Source organism: Gorilla gorilla, chromosome 20, assembly GCF_029281585.2.
Source record: "Gorilla gorilla gorilla isolate KB3781 chromosome 20, NHGRI_mGorGor1-v2.1_pri, whole genome shotgun sequence".
NCBI lineage: Eukaryota > Metazoa > Chordata > Mammalia > Primates > Hominidae > Gorilla > Gorilla gorilla.
In genome coordinates, this window is record NC_073244.2 from 63,908,930 (window position 1) to 63,927,165 (window position 18,236).

Consider the following 18,236-nt stretch of genomic DNA (forward strand, 5'->3'; position numbering starts at 1 on the left):
TAGATGCAGACTATTTGGTGAAAATGAGCAGAACAATGTTCTTCACATTTCTTCCATATAAATGAGAGAAATACTTCATATTAAGCAGGACTCTCTTATTACAGGAATCACTGACCCTGGAGGATGTGGCTGTGGAGTTCACTTGGGAGGAGTGGCAGCTCCTCGGCCCTGCTCAGAAGGACCTGTACCGAGACGTGATGTTGGAGAACTATAGCAACCTCGTGTCAGTGGGTGAGGACAGCTGCCCTGTGTCACTCAGAGAGTACCCAGTCAAAGGCCTTTGCTTTCTTAGCTTTCAAAAGCTCTGGAGGGCCTGTGGTGCTCTGAAGTGGTAGATTCTGTACCCTCTCTGGCCCCAGATAAAAGAGTGTAATGTGCCCCCTTTAGAGGGAAAATCCCTTTGCTTTCCAGACACATAAATTACATAGTTCCTAAAACAGAACATGGTCGCATGTTGATAGACCACAGCTCAATTCAATGAGCCTAAGTTGTGTATCATTTCCTATGAACAGGGTATCAAGCCAGCAAACCAGATGCACTCTTCAAGTTGGAACAAGGAGAGCCATGGACAGTGGAAAATGAAATCCACAGCCAAATCTGTCCAGGTGAGTTCAGGGTGAGAGCCAGCAAGGAGGGTGGCTGAGCAAGTCATATGATAGTTGTTCAGCAGTGTCTGAGCTGTCAGGGCATCTGAGGCTGTGTGGACAGAGCCTCCATGTAACCCTCTCCCCACACAAAAGCTCTTTCTCCTTCGGGTATTTAGAGGAACATCTGCCTCTTTATCACGTCTTGGATTTCATCACTGTTTATTTTTTATTTATTTTATTTTATTTATTTATTTATTTATTTATTTATTTTTTGAGATGGAGTCTCACTCTGTCACCCAGGCTAGAGCCCAGTGGTGCAATCTTGGCTCACTGCATCCTCTGCCTCCCAGTTCAAGTGATTCTCCTGCCTCAGTCTTCCCAGTAGCTGGGATCACAGGCACCCGCCACTACGCCCAGCTAATTTTTTTGTATTTTCAGTGGAGACGGGGTTTCACCAAGTTGACCAGGATGGTCTCAAACTCCTGACCTCTGGTGATCCACCTGCTTTGGCCTCCCAAAGTGCTGGGATTACAGGTGTGAGCCACCACACCCGGCCTCATCACTCTTTATTTAATCTAGGTTTGGTTTGTTTTTCTCAAGGTTTCTTCCTTTTTAGGATTCTCAAATCTCATCATTTCTTGTTCCCCCATCAGAGCATCACTACCTGTTCCTTCTACTTCTCTTGCTATGAAATTCCTCCTTCCATGTCTGTCTCCAGAGAGTGGTCTTGGATATCAGCACTCTCTCCTGACCACTATACCTTTCTGCCCCTTTAGATAATGTTGATTTTTTTTTTCCAAAGGTCTTCCCACCCTATCTTGGACTCTGTGCCCCCTTAGTAACCTGGTCTGTTGCTTTGCATATATTTGCTTCCTTAGCTTCTCTTTTTTCTCCCACTCTGAGGTCCTCCAGAGGTTCTGTTTCCCATTTATTTTGCTCTGTTCTCATATCCTTTAAAAGTTTCCTTCATTCTAATGACTTAAGTTCTTATTCTCTATGGAGATTCTCAGATTGACATCTCCCTTAATATTTCCTAACTTACATGTTTGTACCATATTTTTTACCCACTTGCATGTCAACTCCTTGAGTCGATCCTGGCCACCATAGGGTTACCTTGAAACTTCCCTGCCTCCTCAGCTACCGTATTTAAAGTCTTTGCTCTTTCAATTGATTTTTGAAGTAGTCTCATTGTCTTTCCAACCCAAACCAGATTACTACACCTCATGCCTGCTTTGCTTCAATTTCCTTTTGGAATCATTAATTCTGCCTATTATTTAGCTTCTCTTAAATTATATTGCTGGACTTATTCCCTTAAAGCTTTTCTGTTCTTACCATAGTCTGATGGCACTGAGTCCCAGTAAATCATAGCAGTCATATAAGATGGAAATTTCTCATCTGTCAGGTGATATTCTAGTTGAATCACCATGATATGGTATCATCTTGCCTACACAGAGTTTCCTTTCCTTTTCCTTTTCATAAATTCAAAGCCAACTATATTTAAAGCACTACATTTGAAGTAGTCTCCACAGTATGTCCCTTACTTTCCTTGTTTCATTGCCTTAAATATTTTTTGATAGACTATTACATATGGGCCCTGACAGCTGTGAACATCAATAACAACAACAACAAAATTCTTCTTGGAGATTACCTGCTAAAAGGAAGAGGCACGAAATTAATCAAAATGGATAAATGTCTTGTGGTGAAAAATGCTGGGAAGATCAAAGTATAATGAGGGATGCTGGGAGTGGGAATGGCTGTTTGGTCAGATGCCTTTGAGCAGCTGTATGACAGACACGAGTATGTCCCTCTGGTGAATTACCTTCCAAGTGGACAAAATAGCAGGTCCAAAGGCCCGAGGCAGGTGTGTGTTTGAGGAACTTCAAGGAAGCCTGTGTGAATACAGAGGAGTGAACAAGAGGGGCAGTGGTCGGAGATAATACGGAAGTAAGGACAGTGTGGTGGGATCTGGAGTTTGGGGTAGACAGGTCATGTATGACCTTTCAAGGACATTTTAATGACTTGATTTTTTTTTTTTTTTTGGCACAGAGTCTCTCTCTGTCTCCAGGCTGGAGTGCAGTGCTGTGATCTCAGCTCACTGCAACCTCCGCCTCCCTGGTTCAAGCGATTCTCCTGCCTCAGCCTCCCAAGTCGCTGGGACTACAGGCGTAAGCCACCGCTCCTGGCTACTTTTTATATTTTTAGTAGAGACAGAGTTTCACCATGTTGGCCAGGATGGTCTTGATCTCCTGACCTCATGATCCACATGCCTCGGCCTCCCAAAGTGCTGGGATTACAGGCGTGAGCCACTGCATCTGGCCATGACTTGATTTTTTAAAAAATTATGAGATGAGGAAACATGAGGGAGTTTTGAGTAGAAGAGTGACATGATGTCATTTATATTTAAAAGGATCACTTTGACTACTTTGTAGAAAGTATACAGGAGAAGGCAGAAGTTGAAGCCTGAAGTCCACTTAGGAGGCTATTGCTATAGTACTAGAAAGAGTGATTCTCTTCCATCTAGGTAGAAGGGGTGAGTGTTAATGAGTTTCAGAATACAGGAGTCCCCCGTTATCCACAGTTTCTCTTTCTATGGTTTCAGCTACCTGTGGTCAACTATGGTCTGAAAATGTTAAATGGGAAATTCTAGAAATAAACAATTCTTAATTACATTGCTCACCATTCCAAGGAACATGAAATCTTGCACCATCTTGCTCCATCCTGGAACAGGAATCATTTTTTGTCTAGCATATGCATGCTGTGTACCCTACCCACCTGTGTCACTTAGTAGCCATCTTGGTTATCAGATCAACTGTCAAGGTATCACAGTGCTTGTGTTCAAGTAACCTTTGTTTTACTTAATAATGCCTCCAAAGCTCAAGAATGTGATGCTGGCCTATTATAATTCTTCTATTTTATTATTTGTTATTGTTAATCTCTTGCTGTGCCTAGTTTGTAAACTTTATTATAGGTATGTATGCACTGTACAGGAAAAAACATAATGGATATAGGGTTAAGTATGATTCAGAGTTTCAGGCATCCATGGTGTGGGGGGTGTCTTGGAACATATCGCCCATAGATGAGGGATTACTGTATATTTATAAAGGAGGACATATGGAATTTACTACTGAGGTAGACAAAGGGTGTGAGACAAACATACAAATGAAAGATGATAGTAAGGTTTCTGGCATGAGTCTGAGCAGGAATTAACTTGCCATTTCCTGAGAAATTTACCTTGTTTATACACTGACTGCTTTTATTTTTTGTTTTCTTTGTTTAAATTATAATGGTTTATTCTTGACCAAGTGACAATAGGCATATCTACTTGGAGTTTTTTAAACGGTGGAAATAGTGTGGTCAGTAGAGCCAGGCTGTACAAGACTGTTTGTGAAATAGTTCTATTCCATGGTCATGGAAAGATTTATTGTTCTCTTCTTTCCTAGAAATCAAGAAAGTTGACAATCATCTACAGATGCACTCACAAAAGCAAAGATGTCTGAAGAGAGTGGAACAGTGCCATAAACGTAATGCATTTGGAAACATCATTCGTCAGAAGAAAAGTGATTTTCCTTTAAGGCAAAATCATGATACATTTGACTTACATGGGAAAATACCTAAATCAAATTTAAGTTTAGTCAACCAGAACAAAAGGTATGAAATCAATAATTCTGTGGGGGTTAATGGAGATGGGAAATCCTTCCTTCATGCCAAGCATGAACAATTTCATAATGAAATGAACTTCCCCAAAGGTGGAAATTCTGTGAATACAAATTCACAATTCATTAAGCATCAGCGAACTCAAAACATAGATAAACCCCATGTATGCACTGAGTGTGGAAAGGCTTTCCTCAAGAAGTCTCGCCTCATCTATCATCAGAGAGTTCACACTGGGGAGAAACCTCATGGATGCAGTATATGTGGGAAAGCCTTCTCCAGAAAGTCCGGGCTCACTGAACACCAGAGAAACCACACAGGTGAGAAACCCTATGAATGCACTGAATGTGACAAAGCATTCCGCTGGAAATCACAGCTCAATGCACACCAGAAAATTCATACAGGAGAGAAGTCATATATATGCAGTGATTGTGGAAAAGGCTTCATCAAGAAGTCTCGGCTCATTAATCATCAGAGAGTTCATACAGGAGAGAAACCACATGGATGCAGCCTGTGTGGGAAGGCCTTCTCCAAAAGGTCCAGGCTCACTGAACACCAGAGAACTCATACAGGAGAGAAACCCTATGAATGCACTGAATGTGACAAAGCATTCCGCTGGAAATCACAGCTCAATGCACATCAGAAAGCTCACACAGGAGAGAAGTCATATATATGCCGTGATTGTGGAAAAGGCTTCATTCAGAAGGGAAATCTCATTGTACATCAGCGAATTCATACTGGAGAAAAACCCTATATATGCAATGAATGTGGAAAAGGCTTCATCCAAAAGGGCAACCTCGTTATTCATCGGCGTACTCACACTGGAGAGAAACCCTATGTATGCAATGAATGTGGGAAAGGCTTCAGCCAGAAGACATGTTTAATATCCCATCAGAGATTTCACACAGGAAAGACACCCTTTGTATGTACTGAGTGTGGAAAATCCTGCTCACACAAGTCAGGTCTCATTAACCACCAGAGAATTCACACAGGAGAGAAACCCTATACATGCAGTGACTGTGGGAAAGCTTTCAGAGATAAATCATGTCTCAACAGACATCGGAGAACTCATACAGGGGAGAGACCCTACGGATGCTCTGATTGTGGGAAAGCTTTCTCCCACTTGTCATGCCTTGTTTATCATAAGGGAATGCTGCATGCAAGAGAGAAACGTGTAGGTTCAGTCAAATTGGAAAATCCTTGCTCAGAGAGTCATAGCTTATCACATACACGTGATCTCATACAGGATAAAGACTCTGTTAACATGGTGACTCTGCAGATGCCTTCTGTGGCAGCTCAGACCTCATTAACTAACAGTGCGTTCCAAGCAGATAGCAAAGTAGCCATTGTGAGCCAGCCTGTTGCCAGAAGTTCAGTCTCAGCAGATAGTAGAATTTGCACAGAATAAAAACCATATGAATGCAGTGAATGTGGTAGTGCTTTCAGTGATCAATTACATCATATGTCACAAAAAACACAGAGGAACAAACTGTGATATATTCAAGGTGGAAAGCCCTTGAATAAAACCTTATGGCTAATAAGCATATACTCAGAGAAAAATAGTATGAAGTGGAGACTGGGAAATTCTTTTATGGGAAGATAGATCCTCTCATCAGTGACCATAGATCACATCTTCAGTGAGCTTATCGTTGGTAGAAATATAATGATCATGGAAAAGTCCTTGTTCAGAAACAGTACCCCAGTAGGTATCAGGGGGTTTACACAGGAGAGAAACTGTTGGAAGACCTTTGAAGGCTGTGAATGTGGCAGGGTTGCTAGTGGTACATTCTGCCTTATCCTCAGAGGGAATCATATAGAAATAAAACTATGAAAATGTAACTAGAACATCTTCATCAAATTATGAAAGAACACACGAAGCAAATAAGCCCTGTGGAAAGGAATATTGTAGAGATTTCAATCACAAATCTAACATCATTATATGGCAGATAATATACAGGTTGTGTATTTTAGGACACTATACCTTGAATCACTAGTTGATATGTCAATGACTAATTAAAAGGGGTTGTCAGTGTTACACATCATTGGTTAAATTTATAGCACAATGTACCTCTTCCCCCTTTTTTGATAAGAGTCTTCTATTCCCAACCAAGATCATTATATGATTAGCTCTTGTGTTTCTTTGATTCCAAATTTCTTCACTTGTTATTTCAGACTACTGAAGCTCTTCAAAAGGAAAAATGTATTTAATTTAATAATGTAACAACAAGTTTGGATGTGTTTAACTTTATAAATATCACCCCAGAGGAATGAAGTTCAAAACTTGTGAATAACCAATTGGCCATGCTCTTAATTTAGAAGGTAGTCCTCATCCTAACCCTGTGGTTTGTCTTATTGTTGGCATAAACAACATTCAGAATAGTTTGAATGATCTATTTTCTTTACCTGAAACTATTTCCTTTATCTAGGAACCGTGGATGATGGCAGTGGGAAACAAAGCAAAATTTCAAGCCAGCATTTTTAAAAAGCTGGATTATATGCATGTAGCTATTTTACCCTCCAGCAGCTGTAGTTAAAAAATGCATATGCCTATATCAGTTGAAAGAGACATACAATATAAGATCAAATTGTCCTGATAATTTCTTATTCAAGGGACATATTTGGAGTGGGAAGGGGAAAGGACTCAATTTTCCTTACATAGAACAGGATATGAATACTTTTCTAAAAAGTGTTCCTGTCTTATCTCTACCTAAATTATAAATTCTTTGATAGTTTGTAGGCAATTGTATATACCCTAACAGATACCAAAATAGAAATTAATTACATGTAGATTTGGAAGATGAATGAAGGTGCATGAATAACCCAGTGGACAATTGATCAAAATTACTTTTGCCATTGAAGGAAAGGAACTACTGGCAAGAAATTCTAAGGATTAGTATTATTCTAAAAAAAACTTTTAAAAAATTCTGAATAGAGACTCATTTCTGTCATAAGAGGGGCAGAAGAGACAAGGAATAGGATTCACAGAATAAGCCCAATAAAAGAACAAAATAACTTCATTCTCTAAAAATAAAGGACAGCATGTAAGATGGGTAAAGGTGAGATCCTTTTGGATATCTTGGATAAGAACCCTTAAATTTATCTACAGACCTGTCACCTTGGAGAGTTGCTACTGTTTTAAAGATCCTGGCTCCTCTGTGGTATGCTGAATTGGAACATATGATTTATCTTCATCATTCCTTCTCACCTGGGGTTAAGACCCTTGTCCTCTCCTATACTCAGAGTTCCTTCCCTTGATCTAATAAAGATATATCCATGTTAGAAACAGTCCTGCTCACAAGGAAAAATAAAGTGGAAATTTGCCATAAAGTGGCTGCCTCACAATGGAAACCCAAAGTCTGGGTTATCGGGTGATTACAACAAATAGTTTTTGAGCATCTGCACTGTGGTAGACACTTGTACACACAGGATACACTGAAGAACAAAACAAAGTAGTGGCCTGTAACAGGATGGATTCAGTACAGATGCTCTACAGTTAAGAGTATAAGAAATGAACTCTTCTTCAACCTGGACTTCAGATTCTCTCTACTTCTTGCCTTGTGAATCTGCACATCCTATCATAGCAGTCGTAGCATCTTACTCCCTGAACACATAAATCAGGGTGCGCTACTGGGCTTCCCAGGCCTGTCCTTGGGACCAGGTGTTGAAATCACCTTTCAGAAGTTGGCATCCCAGCTAAATAAATTTAACTGGATACTCAGTTCCAGGTTGCCTCTTTCAAAAGGCACATCACCCCACGCCTTCATAAAAATGGTAGCCGACATTTATTAAGCATGCAGTTTGCCAAATGGTAACTGCATTATTTAGTAATTTTAAAAAAATTAAAGTTTGTTTTTGTTTTGTTTGAGACAGGGTCGTGCTCTGTCGCCCAGGCTGGAGTGCAGTGGCCTGATCATGGCTTACTGAAGTCTGGACCTCCTGGGCTAAAGCCATCCTCCCACCTCAGCCTCCAGACTGGCCGGGACTACAGGTGCATGCCACCACACTCTGCTAATTTTTGTATTTTTGTATTTTTTCTGTAAAGGCAGTGTTTCACTATATTTCCCAGGCTGGTCTCCAACTCCTGGGCATAAGTGATCCTCCTGACTTAGCCTCTCAAATTGCTGAGATTACATGTTTGAGCCATGGCACCCGGCCTCTTTAGTTATTTAACACTCTTATATGCTCCATTTCCATCTTCAAGTGTTTCACGGAAATATTTGATTAAATTTGAGGCCTCATTCCTTTTTCCTTATTACAGGTAACCACACACCGTATGCAGTTGCACGTGGGCATTGGTCCTCATAGAGATCGCCCCCGTATTTGGCCTCAAGACAATTCTCGGCTAGACTAGCCTTGCCCATTCTTTTCTGCATCCGTTGAAGGAGATTCAGAACATCCACAAATTTGGTCCACTCTGTGACCGCTGTCCCCTTATTCCCCTTCAGCCAATTCGCCTTTGGCACACCTTGTTGGTCCTGAAGAGGCCCTCAGAAATACTCCACATTCCGCCCTAAACTCCCAACAGATTGTATTTTCTACTGAATGGAAACTGACACCTCCTAAGATGAACTGCAGCCACGATGCTTCTTCCTAACGGCTCAATATGGGGTACAGGGCGCGGCCATCTTATTTTTTGCTCAGGCTGTTAAAAGTTTTTATAATTTTCTGACAATTTATCCAGTTTGCGCAGTGACTGAGGTGCCCTGAAATTAATTCACTGTCTTCCAACGCCGTGGTAACAGCCCTTCCGGGTTCTCTGGTGGGAGTCGCCGAGATGGGCGTGGCCATGATACGTCACAATATGAGGCCGAGGGAGGAATTCTGTCGTCTGGGAACGGCTGGTTTCGCGGTCAGACGCCGAGGGCCCTCGAAGTCCCTAGCAACGGCTGCGGAGGGAAATGTAAGTCGTTTTGGACGCAGGCTCAGTGTTTAGTCCCAGCGTTCGGTGGAGTCCGGAGAGACTCAGGTTCAGATGAGTCGGGGTCTGGATGTGGCTCCAAGTGAAAGGCCTGTGGGGGTCAGTGAAGGGGCGCCCCCTGTTCTGAGACCGTGTGGGACCCCGCGTCCTGGGGTTCTTTCTGGGTTTACTCAATGGAGAAGCCTGGCTTTGGTGATAGGGCGCCTGGCGGTCAGTAATTAAGAGACTGGAAGATATTAACGACCGACTGTCAAGGTTTATGGTCGTTGAGAGAATGCCGTGGGAATCAGTGGTTGAGAAACGGGGTAGGAAAGTGTGTATCAGTGAATGAACTTGGTGTCCAGTCCGGGTTTGCAATTTAATGTGATAGAGAAGCTTGGGGCTGGAGAATGTTTTAGTGAAAGAGGTTTCAGTTTGCGGTTTCAGATTTAATTTGGAGTCAATGTTTGAGGAGGCCTGTACATGTCTGTGGTTTAGGGGCCTGAAGAGGCTGGAGCTTTGGAGGCCCAAGGGCCCTGGAGAGTGGATGGGTTGAGGCTTAATAATTGACTGCTGGTTACAGTTGTGATTAAAGCTACGTTTACCTAGTGGATCTACATGCAGTTCAGTTCTTCAAGTCCAAGTCCGTCTTAAAAATAACAATGAAAAACATTTCCCTTCCTATATTCATATCATTGTCTACAAATTTCTGGACGAGGAAATTATGAGTTTGCTACTAAAGTCGAGCTTTTTTCCTCTCTAGTTCCCAACTTTACCATGTCGTTTTCATAAATATTTTCTTTCAGATTTATTCCAACACAAGAAAATAATCTCTGTTACCCACATTTCTGATTTTTATTTAGGAGCATTTTTTTTTTTCGTTTCATCCTACAGTTTTCACAATTGCAATACTTTGGGTAAATATTTGATTTCATCACTTAAATTCTCATCACAAACATACATACATGTATGTATATATAGTATATATATCTCTATGTTTCTGTCTGTATATACATCTGTCTATGTATCTATGTATCTATGTATCTATGTATCTATCTATCTATCTATCTATCTATCGTCTATCTATCTATCTATCTTTCTATACAGAGAGAGTCAGTCTTGCCCTCTCTCCCAGGCTGGAGTACAGTGGTGCCATCAGCTCACTCTAACCTTGAACTCCTGGGTTTAAGGGATCCTCCTGCCTCAGCCTACCAAGTAGCTGGACTACATATAAAATTTTTTAATGGCATTATCACCTCAGAAGGTTGTACCAGTGGCTTAGTAAATGGAGTCACATTAAATGTTTGCCTTAATTAGGATGGAATTGACATGTATAAAATATTCAATTCTATTTCTATATTTTCTATCTATATATAACATTCTGATACTCCAATTACTCAAGTTCTTCTGTTCCCACCCCAAGATTTGTGGTTCACTTTTTTATGTCCTAGATCTTATGGTTACATTTATTCTTAAGTAACTTATACTGGGTTTTTTTGATAATTCCTCTAGAAGAGGAAGTCATTTTTTAAAAATTGAGACAGAGTCTCACACTGTTGCCCAGACTAGAGTGCAGTAGTATGATCTTGGCTCACTGCAACCTCTGCCTCCCAGACTCAAGGGATTCTCCCGCTTCAATAGCTGGGACTACAGGCACTCGCCACCACGCCCAGCTAATTTTTGTATTTTTTGTAGAAATGAGGTTTCACCATGTTGCCCAGGCTGGTCTTGAACTCCTGAGCCCAAGCGATCCACCTGATGCATTACCTGCCTCGGACTCCAAAGTGCTAGGATTACAGGCGTGAGCCACTGCTCCTAGCCAAGCATTTCTTAAATCCAAATATTTGCTGGAGTATGCGTACCTAATGCGTGTATTAAGGCCTATCCCTCTGAGAGTCTGGTTTGATAGATTTGGAGTACAATCCCTCCAGAGTTTTGATAAAATTCTCTATGGGATGCTGTTGTGACATACTTGGTAACTCACAGCCCTAATATATGCTAAAATGGATGGAATTTTGTGAGAAACAAGAAAATATCTTCTAGTAGTGATGATTTTTTGTAACAAATATATGAAATATCTGTATGTAATACAGGATTTAAACACAAGGTATTGTTAGAATTCTAGGTTGTGTGAAGTTACATGTTAAGATGTTATTGAAATGCCAAGGGTTCAGTCTAGGTCCCGTTGCTTGCCACACAGAAAGACAATCACTGAGACAATGAGTATTGCGAGAGAAGAAAGGCTTTTTTGGGTAACATCAGGTGGGAGAGGAAAATAAATATCAAATCTGTCTCCCCACAACCGACTAAAATTGGTGGCTTATATAACAGGCAAGGAATATAAAACAGGAATTAGGGAAGGGTAAGGAAGAGGAGTTGGCCAACAGGAATCAGGTGGTCGGTTAGGCAATCATGATGGATGAGGTGTCCAACATCACATTGTCTAGATGCAGTGATCTGGTAAGTTTCAGTTCCTTGAACTATCTGGGAGGCCTGATGATTGGTTTCATGAGAAACGAACTCAGATAAAATGAATATAAGTTTCAAGCTTTAAGACTAGGAGGGTCAATTTCTATATTTATTCAAAAAGACTGTTAACATCATTTCTGTGGGGAAATCCAGCCAGTTTAAAAAATGATCAGCAAAGATAGGGAATATGGTAGAAATGTAAAGGAAATAGAGGTTAAAGTGATATATAGAGCATAGGGAATGATGGCATGATATGTAAAAGGCATGTCTAAATTTTGAATAAACATAATGAAGGGCAGAGAATGAAGAGATTAAATGGAAAATTTGTCAGGCCATGAGGGAGAATGCCAAAAGATTTGGTCTGAAGCCAACCGTATGAAAGCCAATGTTAGAAGGTGTCTGTAGGGGAAGTAGTAGAATAGAAATGTGGATAAGTGGGGTAATCATAGCAACATTAACTTTTATTGCCAGGCCGACTGGATTTTGTGTTAGTAATTGAGGTAGCATGGTAGAGGGTAGGTTTCTTTTGTATTTTTCTAGCCTATGGGTAGTCTTATCTTTCACCCAGTGACAGCAATGATGCAATAATAAGGAACAGCCAGAGTTTCATATATAAATATATATATAAATTATATATATATATCTTTTGAGATGGAATCTTGCTCTTTCACCCAGGCTAGAGTGCAACGGTGTGATCTCAGCTCACTGCAACCTCCACCTCCTGGGTTCAAGCAATTCTCCCACCCCAGCCTCCCTAGTAGCTGGGATTACAGGCGCCCACCACCATGCCCAGCTAATTTTTTGTATTTTTAGTAGAGATGGGGCTTCACCATGTTGGCCAGGTTGGTCTCGAACTCCAGACCTCAGGTGATCCACCCGCCTCAGCCTCCTAAAGTGCTGGGATTACAGGCGTGAACCACCACCTTACATTCTGGCTGGGGAAAACAAAATAAAAACACAAGCAAACTAAAAAATGAGGTAGCCGCAAATTATGAGAGAAAACACACACTGCCTATATCCAATCAGGGAAATAAGCAGACACACTTGTTTTAAACAAATATCTTGGGAGAGGCAAGTCAGAATGTCAGATTTTGACTTCAGCGTATCTGTGACACTCTTAGATGGTCATCCTGTTTTTAAAATGCATCCCTTTTCTTCATTCTGTATCATCAAACTAATTTTCCCAAAGCACCAATCTCACATTTAGAGAGAAACTTATTCTCAGTGTCCAACCTTTAGCCTCACTGTGGGCACATTCTCCTGTGCTTCTAAAGAAAGAGGGAAAGATGAGAAACAATGATCATTTGGAAAGTTTGCAACAGGCCAATGAACCATGTAGACCTCTCCAGAAGCAGATGTGCTTCTGAATAGGATAAGATGTGTTACTGAATGGGTGCTACTGCTGGTGCCCACATGTGTTGTCTGTCACCTTCAGTCACATTTGGCATGTAGTACCTACACAGATGTCAGATCTGAATTTTTCCCATTTCATTGTCCCTAATACACTGATCCCTTGTCATGTAACTAATAGCATCTTCTATAATTCTACAATTATGTCTTGGTTGGCATCACACAAGGGGCCTAAGGGACCACCTTCTTCCTTTTAAACCAAGACTCATGCCACCTTTACATATTTCTTAGAAAGGAGGATATATAATGGAGGAAGACAAGGCTCACCGATGAGTTCAAAACAAGGGGACGAAGAAAGTGAGGAATTAAGGTTTGCTCCTAAGTATTTTGCTTGAGTCAAGAGACTCTTTTTTTTTTGAAAGATATATTTAACATTTTACATTATGTATATAATAGTCAAAAAGTCTTTTATCTCAGTCAATGAGTATTTTATTTCAGTGAAAGGGTCTTATATATCGGGGACATCTGGCCTGGGATCTAGGAAACATGGAAGGAAATTAATCTGTAATAAAGTGTTAGTAATTAAGAGGTCAAGCTCTATGACTCAGTCTCCAAAGTCAACTTTCTTCAAGTCCTAATAACTTTTAGACGCCCCCGATAGACAGACTATTTTCTTTTAGGCTCAACTTTCTTTACATAAGACATGTGAATCCACACGTCTATGCCTTCTACATTTTAGTGCAAGGATTAGTAAAAAGTATCTAATAGAGTGCTTTCCAGTTTGGTTAAACGGAGTCCTTTAACCAAATATCATTTTAGATATCATTTCCAGTAGAAAAAAATCTCCTGACTGAAGTTCATGGGTTTTAAGTTCTTTGTTTCCTGGGAGTTCACTATAAAAAGAGTCTTTTTTCAAATTATGATTTTTGGTTAGTTTTATAAAGATGTCAGAAAAATATAATATGTCCTCTTTTAGCATTATGGATTTATACTTTCCTGGGGATAATTTCATGCATCTACCTGTTATTATCTCAATTAGGGAAAACTGATGTCTACCAAAAGGGGTGGATTTTAGATTAAGGAAAACCAGTGGAAGGGCCCTTGGCCAAGACACGTTAAAAGCCTGGGTTAATTTTGCCAGTTGAATTTTAATTATTTTGTTTATGCATTCTACTAATGCAGATGACTGAGGGGGATATGCAGAATGGAAGTGTTAAAGAATTGGCCATATTTTACATAGTGACTGAATTATATGTGCAGTGAAATGAGTACCTCTGCCCCTATGAAGTTCTAGAAAGACTCCTCAAGTCTAAATAATTTTTCAAGGAGAATTTTACTTAATGTTAGGGCTGTTGCTCTTCTGCATGGAAATGCTTCTACCCAATGAAACTATACAGACTTTCATTACTAGAACATACTTGTATCCTTGTGATGGGGTAGTTGAATAAAATCTGCCACACCTCAAAGGGGGCCTCAGGTAAAGAAAAATGTTCTTAGGAACTATGTAAAGGTTTCCCTGGATTATATTTTGGGCAAATATGGCAGCAACTAAATGCTTTATGAGCTATAGTTGAAGAAACTTTTCAAAATACTATTTTTCTCAAGTAACCACTTTATCAGGGCTCCGGTGAATTAAATCAGTCCATAGGGTTGAAAATGATGACTGTAATTCAGTAGGAAGTATAGGCAAGTTGTTTAGTCCACACCATATTTCACCTTTTTGTTTTATATTTTCTAATTCTGTTTTTAGAGCTCTGGATTGGGTTAATTTATGTCAAATTTGGGGGCTTCTTTCAAAGTTAATATGGCCGGGCGCGGTGGCTCACGCCTGTAATCCCAGCACTTTGGGAGGCCGAGGCGGGCGGATCACGAGGTCAGGAGATCGAGACCATCCTGGCTAACACGGTGAAACCCCGTCTCTACTAAAAATACAAAAAATTAGCCGGGCGTGGTAGTGGGCGCCTGTAGTCCCAGCTACTCGGGAGGCTGAGGCAGGAGAATGGCGTGAACCCGGGAGGTGGAGCTTGCAGTGAGCCGAGATCGTGCCACTGCACTCCAGCCTGGGCGACAAAGCAAGACTCCGTCTCAAAAAAAAAAAAAAAAAAAAAAACAAAGTTAATATGAATTGTTTTTATTGCCTAGATGTATTTAGGCAGTCCTCATTGTAACCTTATGAGCTAGCTGACTATCTTCACTTTCTGGAGTATCTGATTTGGAATTTTTTGGAGTATCTGATTTGGATTTTAATAATAGGTAGTGAGTTTTATAATAATTTTTTTTAATAATAAAGAGATAAGGTATCCATTTTTTATGGACTGGCCGGAAGAGGTTCAGGACCCTCTTTATTTATTTTCACAGTATTACAAAGTCACGAATGACTTCAAAGGTATATCTGTTGCCTGTAATATAAATTAGCAGTTGTTCATTTTGCCAACTGACAAGCTCTAATTAATGCTGTCAATTTGGCTTGTTCAGCAGAGATTGCTTCTAGAAGATAAGCACTTTCTATTTTTTCCCCTTGGGATATTATAACATAACCTGCTTGTAAATTTGAGATTAATCTTTAAGTAAGATCTGTCTGTAAATCAAACCACACCAGTGTTACTAAGATGAGTTTCTTGCAGGTTTGTCCTAGGAGAGAAAAGCTGACCAGTTAAGGTTATGCAATCATGAGTCATTTCATCCAAATTTAGGGGGAGAAGAGTAGCAGAATTTAGGTTATTACATGTAGACATTGTCATATGAGGTCCAGAAAGAAGTAAGACTTCTAAAGGGACTAGCTTGCTAACTAAGTAATTCTGAGCATGAAGTGAATTTAGAAGTGCTTCCAGGCTGGCATGCTGGCTCATGCCTGTAATTCTAGCACTTTGGGAGGCCAAGGTGGGTAGATTCCTTGAACTCAGAAGTTCAAGACCAGCCTGGGCAACATGGTGAAACCCCATCTCTACTTAAAATACAAAAATTAGTCAGGGGTGGTGGCAGGCACCTATAGTCCCTGCTACTCAGAGGCTGAGGTGGGAGGATGGCTTGAGCCCAGGAGGCGGAGGTTGCACTGAGCCAAAATCACACCACTGCAGTCCAGCCTGGGCAACAGAGCCAGACCCTGTCTCAAAAAAAAAAAAAAAAAAAAGATTATGCAATCACGAGGCATTTCATTCAAATTTAGGGGCAGTTTCATATGAGGTGAAGAAAGAAGTAGGACTTCTAAAGGGACCAGCCTGCTAACTAAATATTTCTGAGTATGGAGTGAATTTAGAAGTGCTTCCAGGCTGGGTGTGGTTGCTTATGCCTATAATCCTAGCACATTGCGAGGCTGAGGCAAGAGGCTCTCTTGAGCTCGGGAATTTGAGACCAGCCTGCCTCCAGAAAAAAAATTTAAAACTTAGCCAGGCATGTTGGCATGCACCTGAAGTCCCACCTAGGTAGGAGGCTGAGGTGGGAAGATTGCTTGAGCCCAGGAGGTTTACCAGTAGGGTGATTGCTGTATTAACCCCATGCAGGCTGGTAGTCCTCTAGCCACTGAATCCAACTGCTGACTGTTGTATTATATAGGTCTCTTTTGAGCCCCATGTTTTTGGGTCATAATGCCTAGGGTATTTTCTTGATCTTCCTGTACAAACAATGTAAACAAAATAATTTGGATTTCCTAGTACTGGGGCATCTATAAGATCCTTTAAATTGTTCCTAACATTAATTGATTTTTCTCTGCCCAATCCAGAGAGTCTGCTTGTCTCATTTTAAAAGGGTATAGAAAGGTAAGCTTTTAATGAAAAATTCAGAATCTAATTTCTGCAATAATTTTCCAGTTCCAGAAATCCTCTTAGGTGTTTTCTTAGTTTTTAGGATAAGCAAGGAAAACATTTGTTTTATTCTATTTGCATCAATAAAAAGGCCTTTCTTGGACAATAGATAACTCTAAATATTTTACTCATTATAGACAGAACTCAAGATTTTTTATTGGAGACCCCATGTCTCTTTGAAAGCAATTTTTGTAACAAGTGAATCCCGTCTTTTTGTAGCAGCTTTCTCATCTTCTGAACAAAGAAGGAAATCATCCACATATTGTATTAAAGTATAGTTTTCAAAAATGCAGCATATAAGACATTTGGTTTCAATATTTCTGAGAAATAAGTTGGACTCTGAGTATATTCCTGAGGCACAATCATCCATGTCCATTGTTTGTCTTTCCATGTGAAGCCAGTAGTGTGGGGGAAAGAGAGATCAGACTGTTACTATATCTATGTAGAAAGAAAAAGACATAACAAACTCCATTTTATTCTGTACTAAGAAAAATTCTTCTGCCTTGAGATGCTGTTAATCTGTAACCCTAGCCCCAACCTTGTGCTTGCAGAGACAGTGCTGTGTTGACTCAAGGTTTAATGGATTTAGGGCTGTGCAGGACGTGCTTTGTTAAAAATGTGTTTGAAGGTAGTATGCTTGGTAAAAGTCATCGCCATTCTCTAGTCTCAAGTACCCAGGGACACAATGCATTGCAGAAGGCTGCAGGGACCTCTGCCCTAGAAAGCCTGGGTATTGTCCAAGGTTTCTCTCCACTGAGACAGCCTGAGATATGGCCTCATGGGAAGGGAAAGACCTGGCCATCCCCCAGCCTGACACCCTTTATGGGTCTGGGCTGAGAAGGATTAGTGAAAGAGAAAGATCTCTTTGCAGTTGAGATAAGAGGAAGGCATCTGTCTCCTGCTCATCCCTGGGAATGGAATATCTCAGTGTAAAACTTGATCATACATTCTATTTACTGAGATAGGAGAAAACTGCCTTATGGCTGGAGGTGAGATATGCTGGGGGCAATACTGCTCTTTACTGCACTGAGATGCTTGTGTAAAGTCAAACATAAATCTGGCCTACGTGCACATCAAGGCACACACAGCACCTTTCCTTAAACTTATTTATGACACAGAGTCCTTTGCTCACGTTTTCCTGCTGACCCTCTCCCCACTATTACCCTATAGTCCTGCCACATCCCCCTCACTGAGATTGTAAAGATAGTGATCAATAAATACTGAAGAAACTCAGAGACCATTGCTGGCATGGGTCCTCCATATGCTGAGTGCTGGTCCTCTGGGCCCACTGTTCTTTCTCTATACTTTGTCTCTGTGTCTTATTTCTTTTCTCAGTCTCTCATCCTACCTGACGAGAAACACCCACAGCTGTGGAGGGGCTGGCCCCCTTCATCTGGTGCCCAACGTGGGTGCTTTTCTCTAGGGTGAAGATATGCTAGACTGTGGTCATTGAGGACAAGTCAATGAGAGATTTCCACGTAC

At 40.7% G+C, this 18,236-nt stretch overlaps 1 protein-coding gene across 5 annotated transcripts in view; it reads left to right on the forward strand.

Moving 5' to 3' along the window:
• LOC101138219 (zinc finger protein 613) overlaps positions 1 to 6,617 on the forward strand; it is a 20,263-nt gene extending 13,646 nt beyond the window's left edge. For all 5 annotated transcript variants that reach the window (XM_031003851.3, XM_055370314.2, XM_063701876.1 and 2 more), the window contains 3 exons: positions 105 to 231; positions 513 to 605; positions 4,028 to 6,617. In XM_031003851.3, the coding sequence (XP_030859711.1) occupies positions 105 to 231; positions 513 to 605; positions 4,028 to 5,646 (1,839 nt within the window). In that variant the 3' untranslated portion in view covers positions 5,647 to 6,617. The remainder of the gene's footprint in view (positions 1 to 104; positions 232 to 512; positions 606 to 4,027) is intronic.
• Positions 6,618 to 18,236: the final 11,619 nt, after the last annotated feature.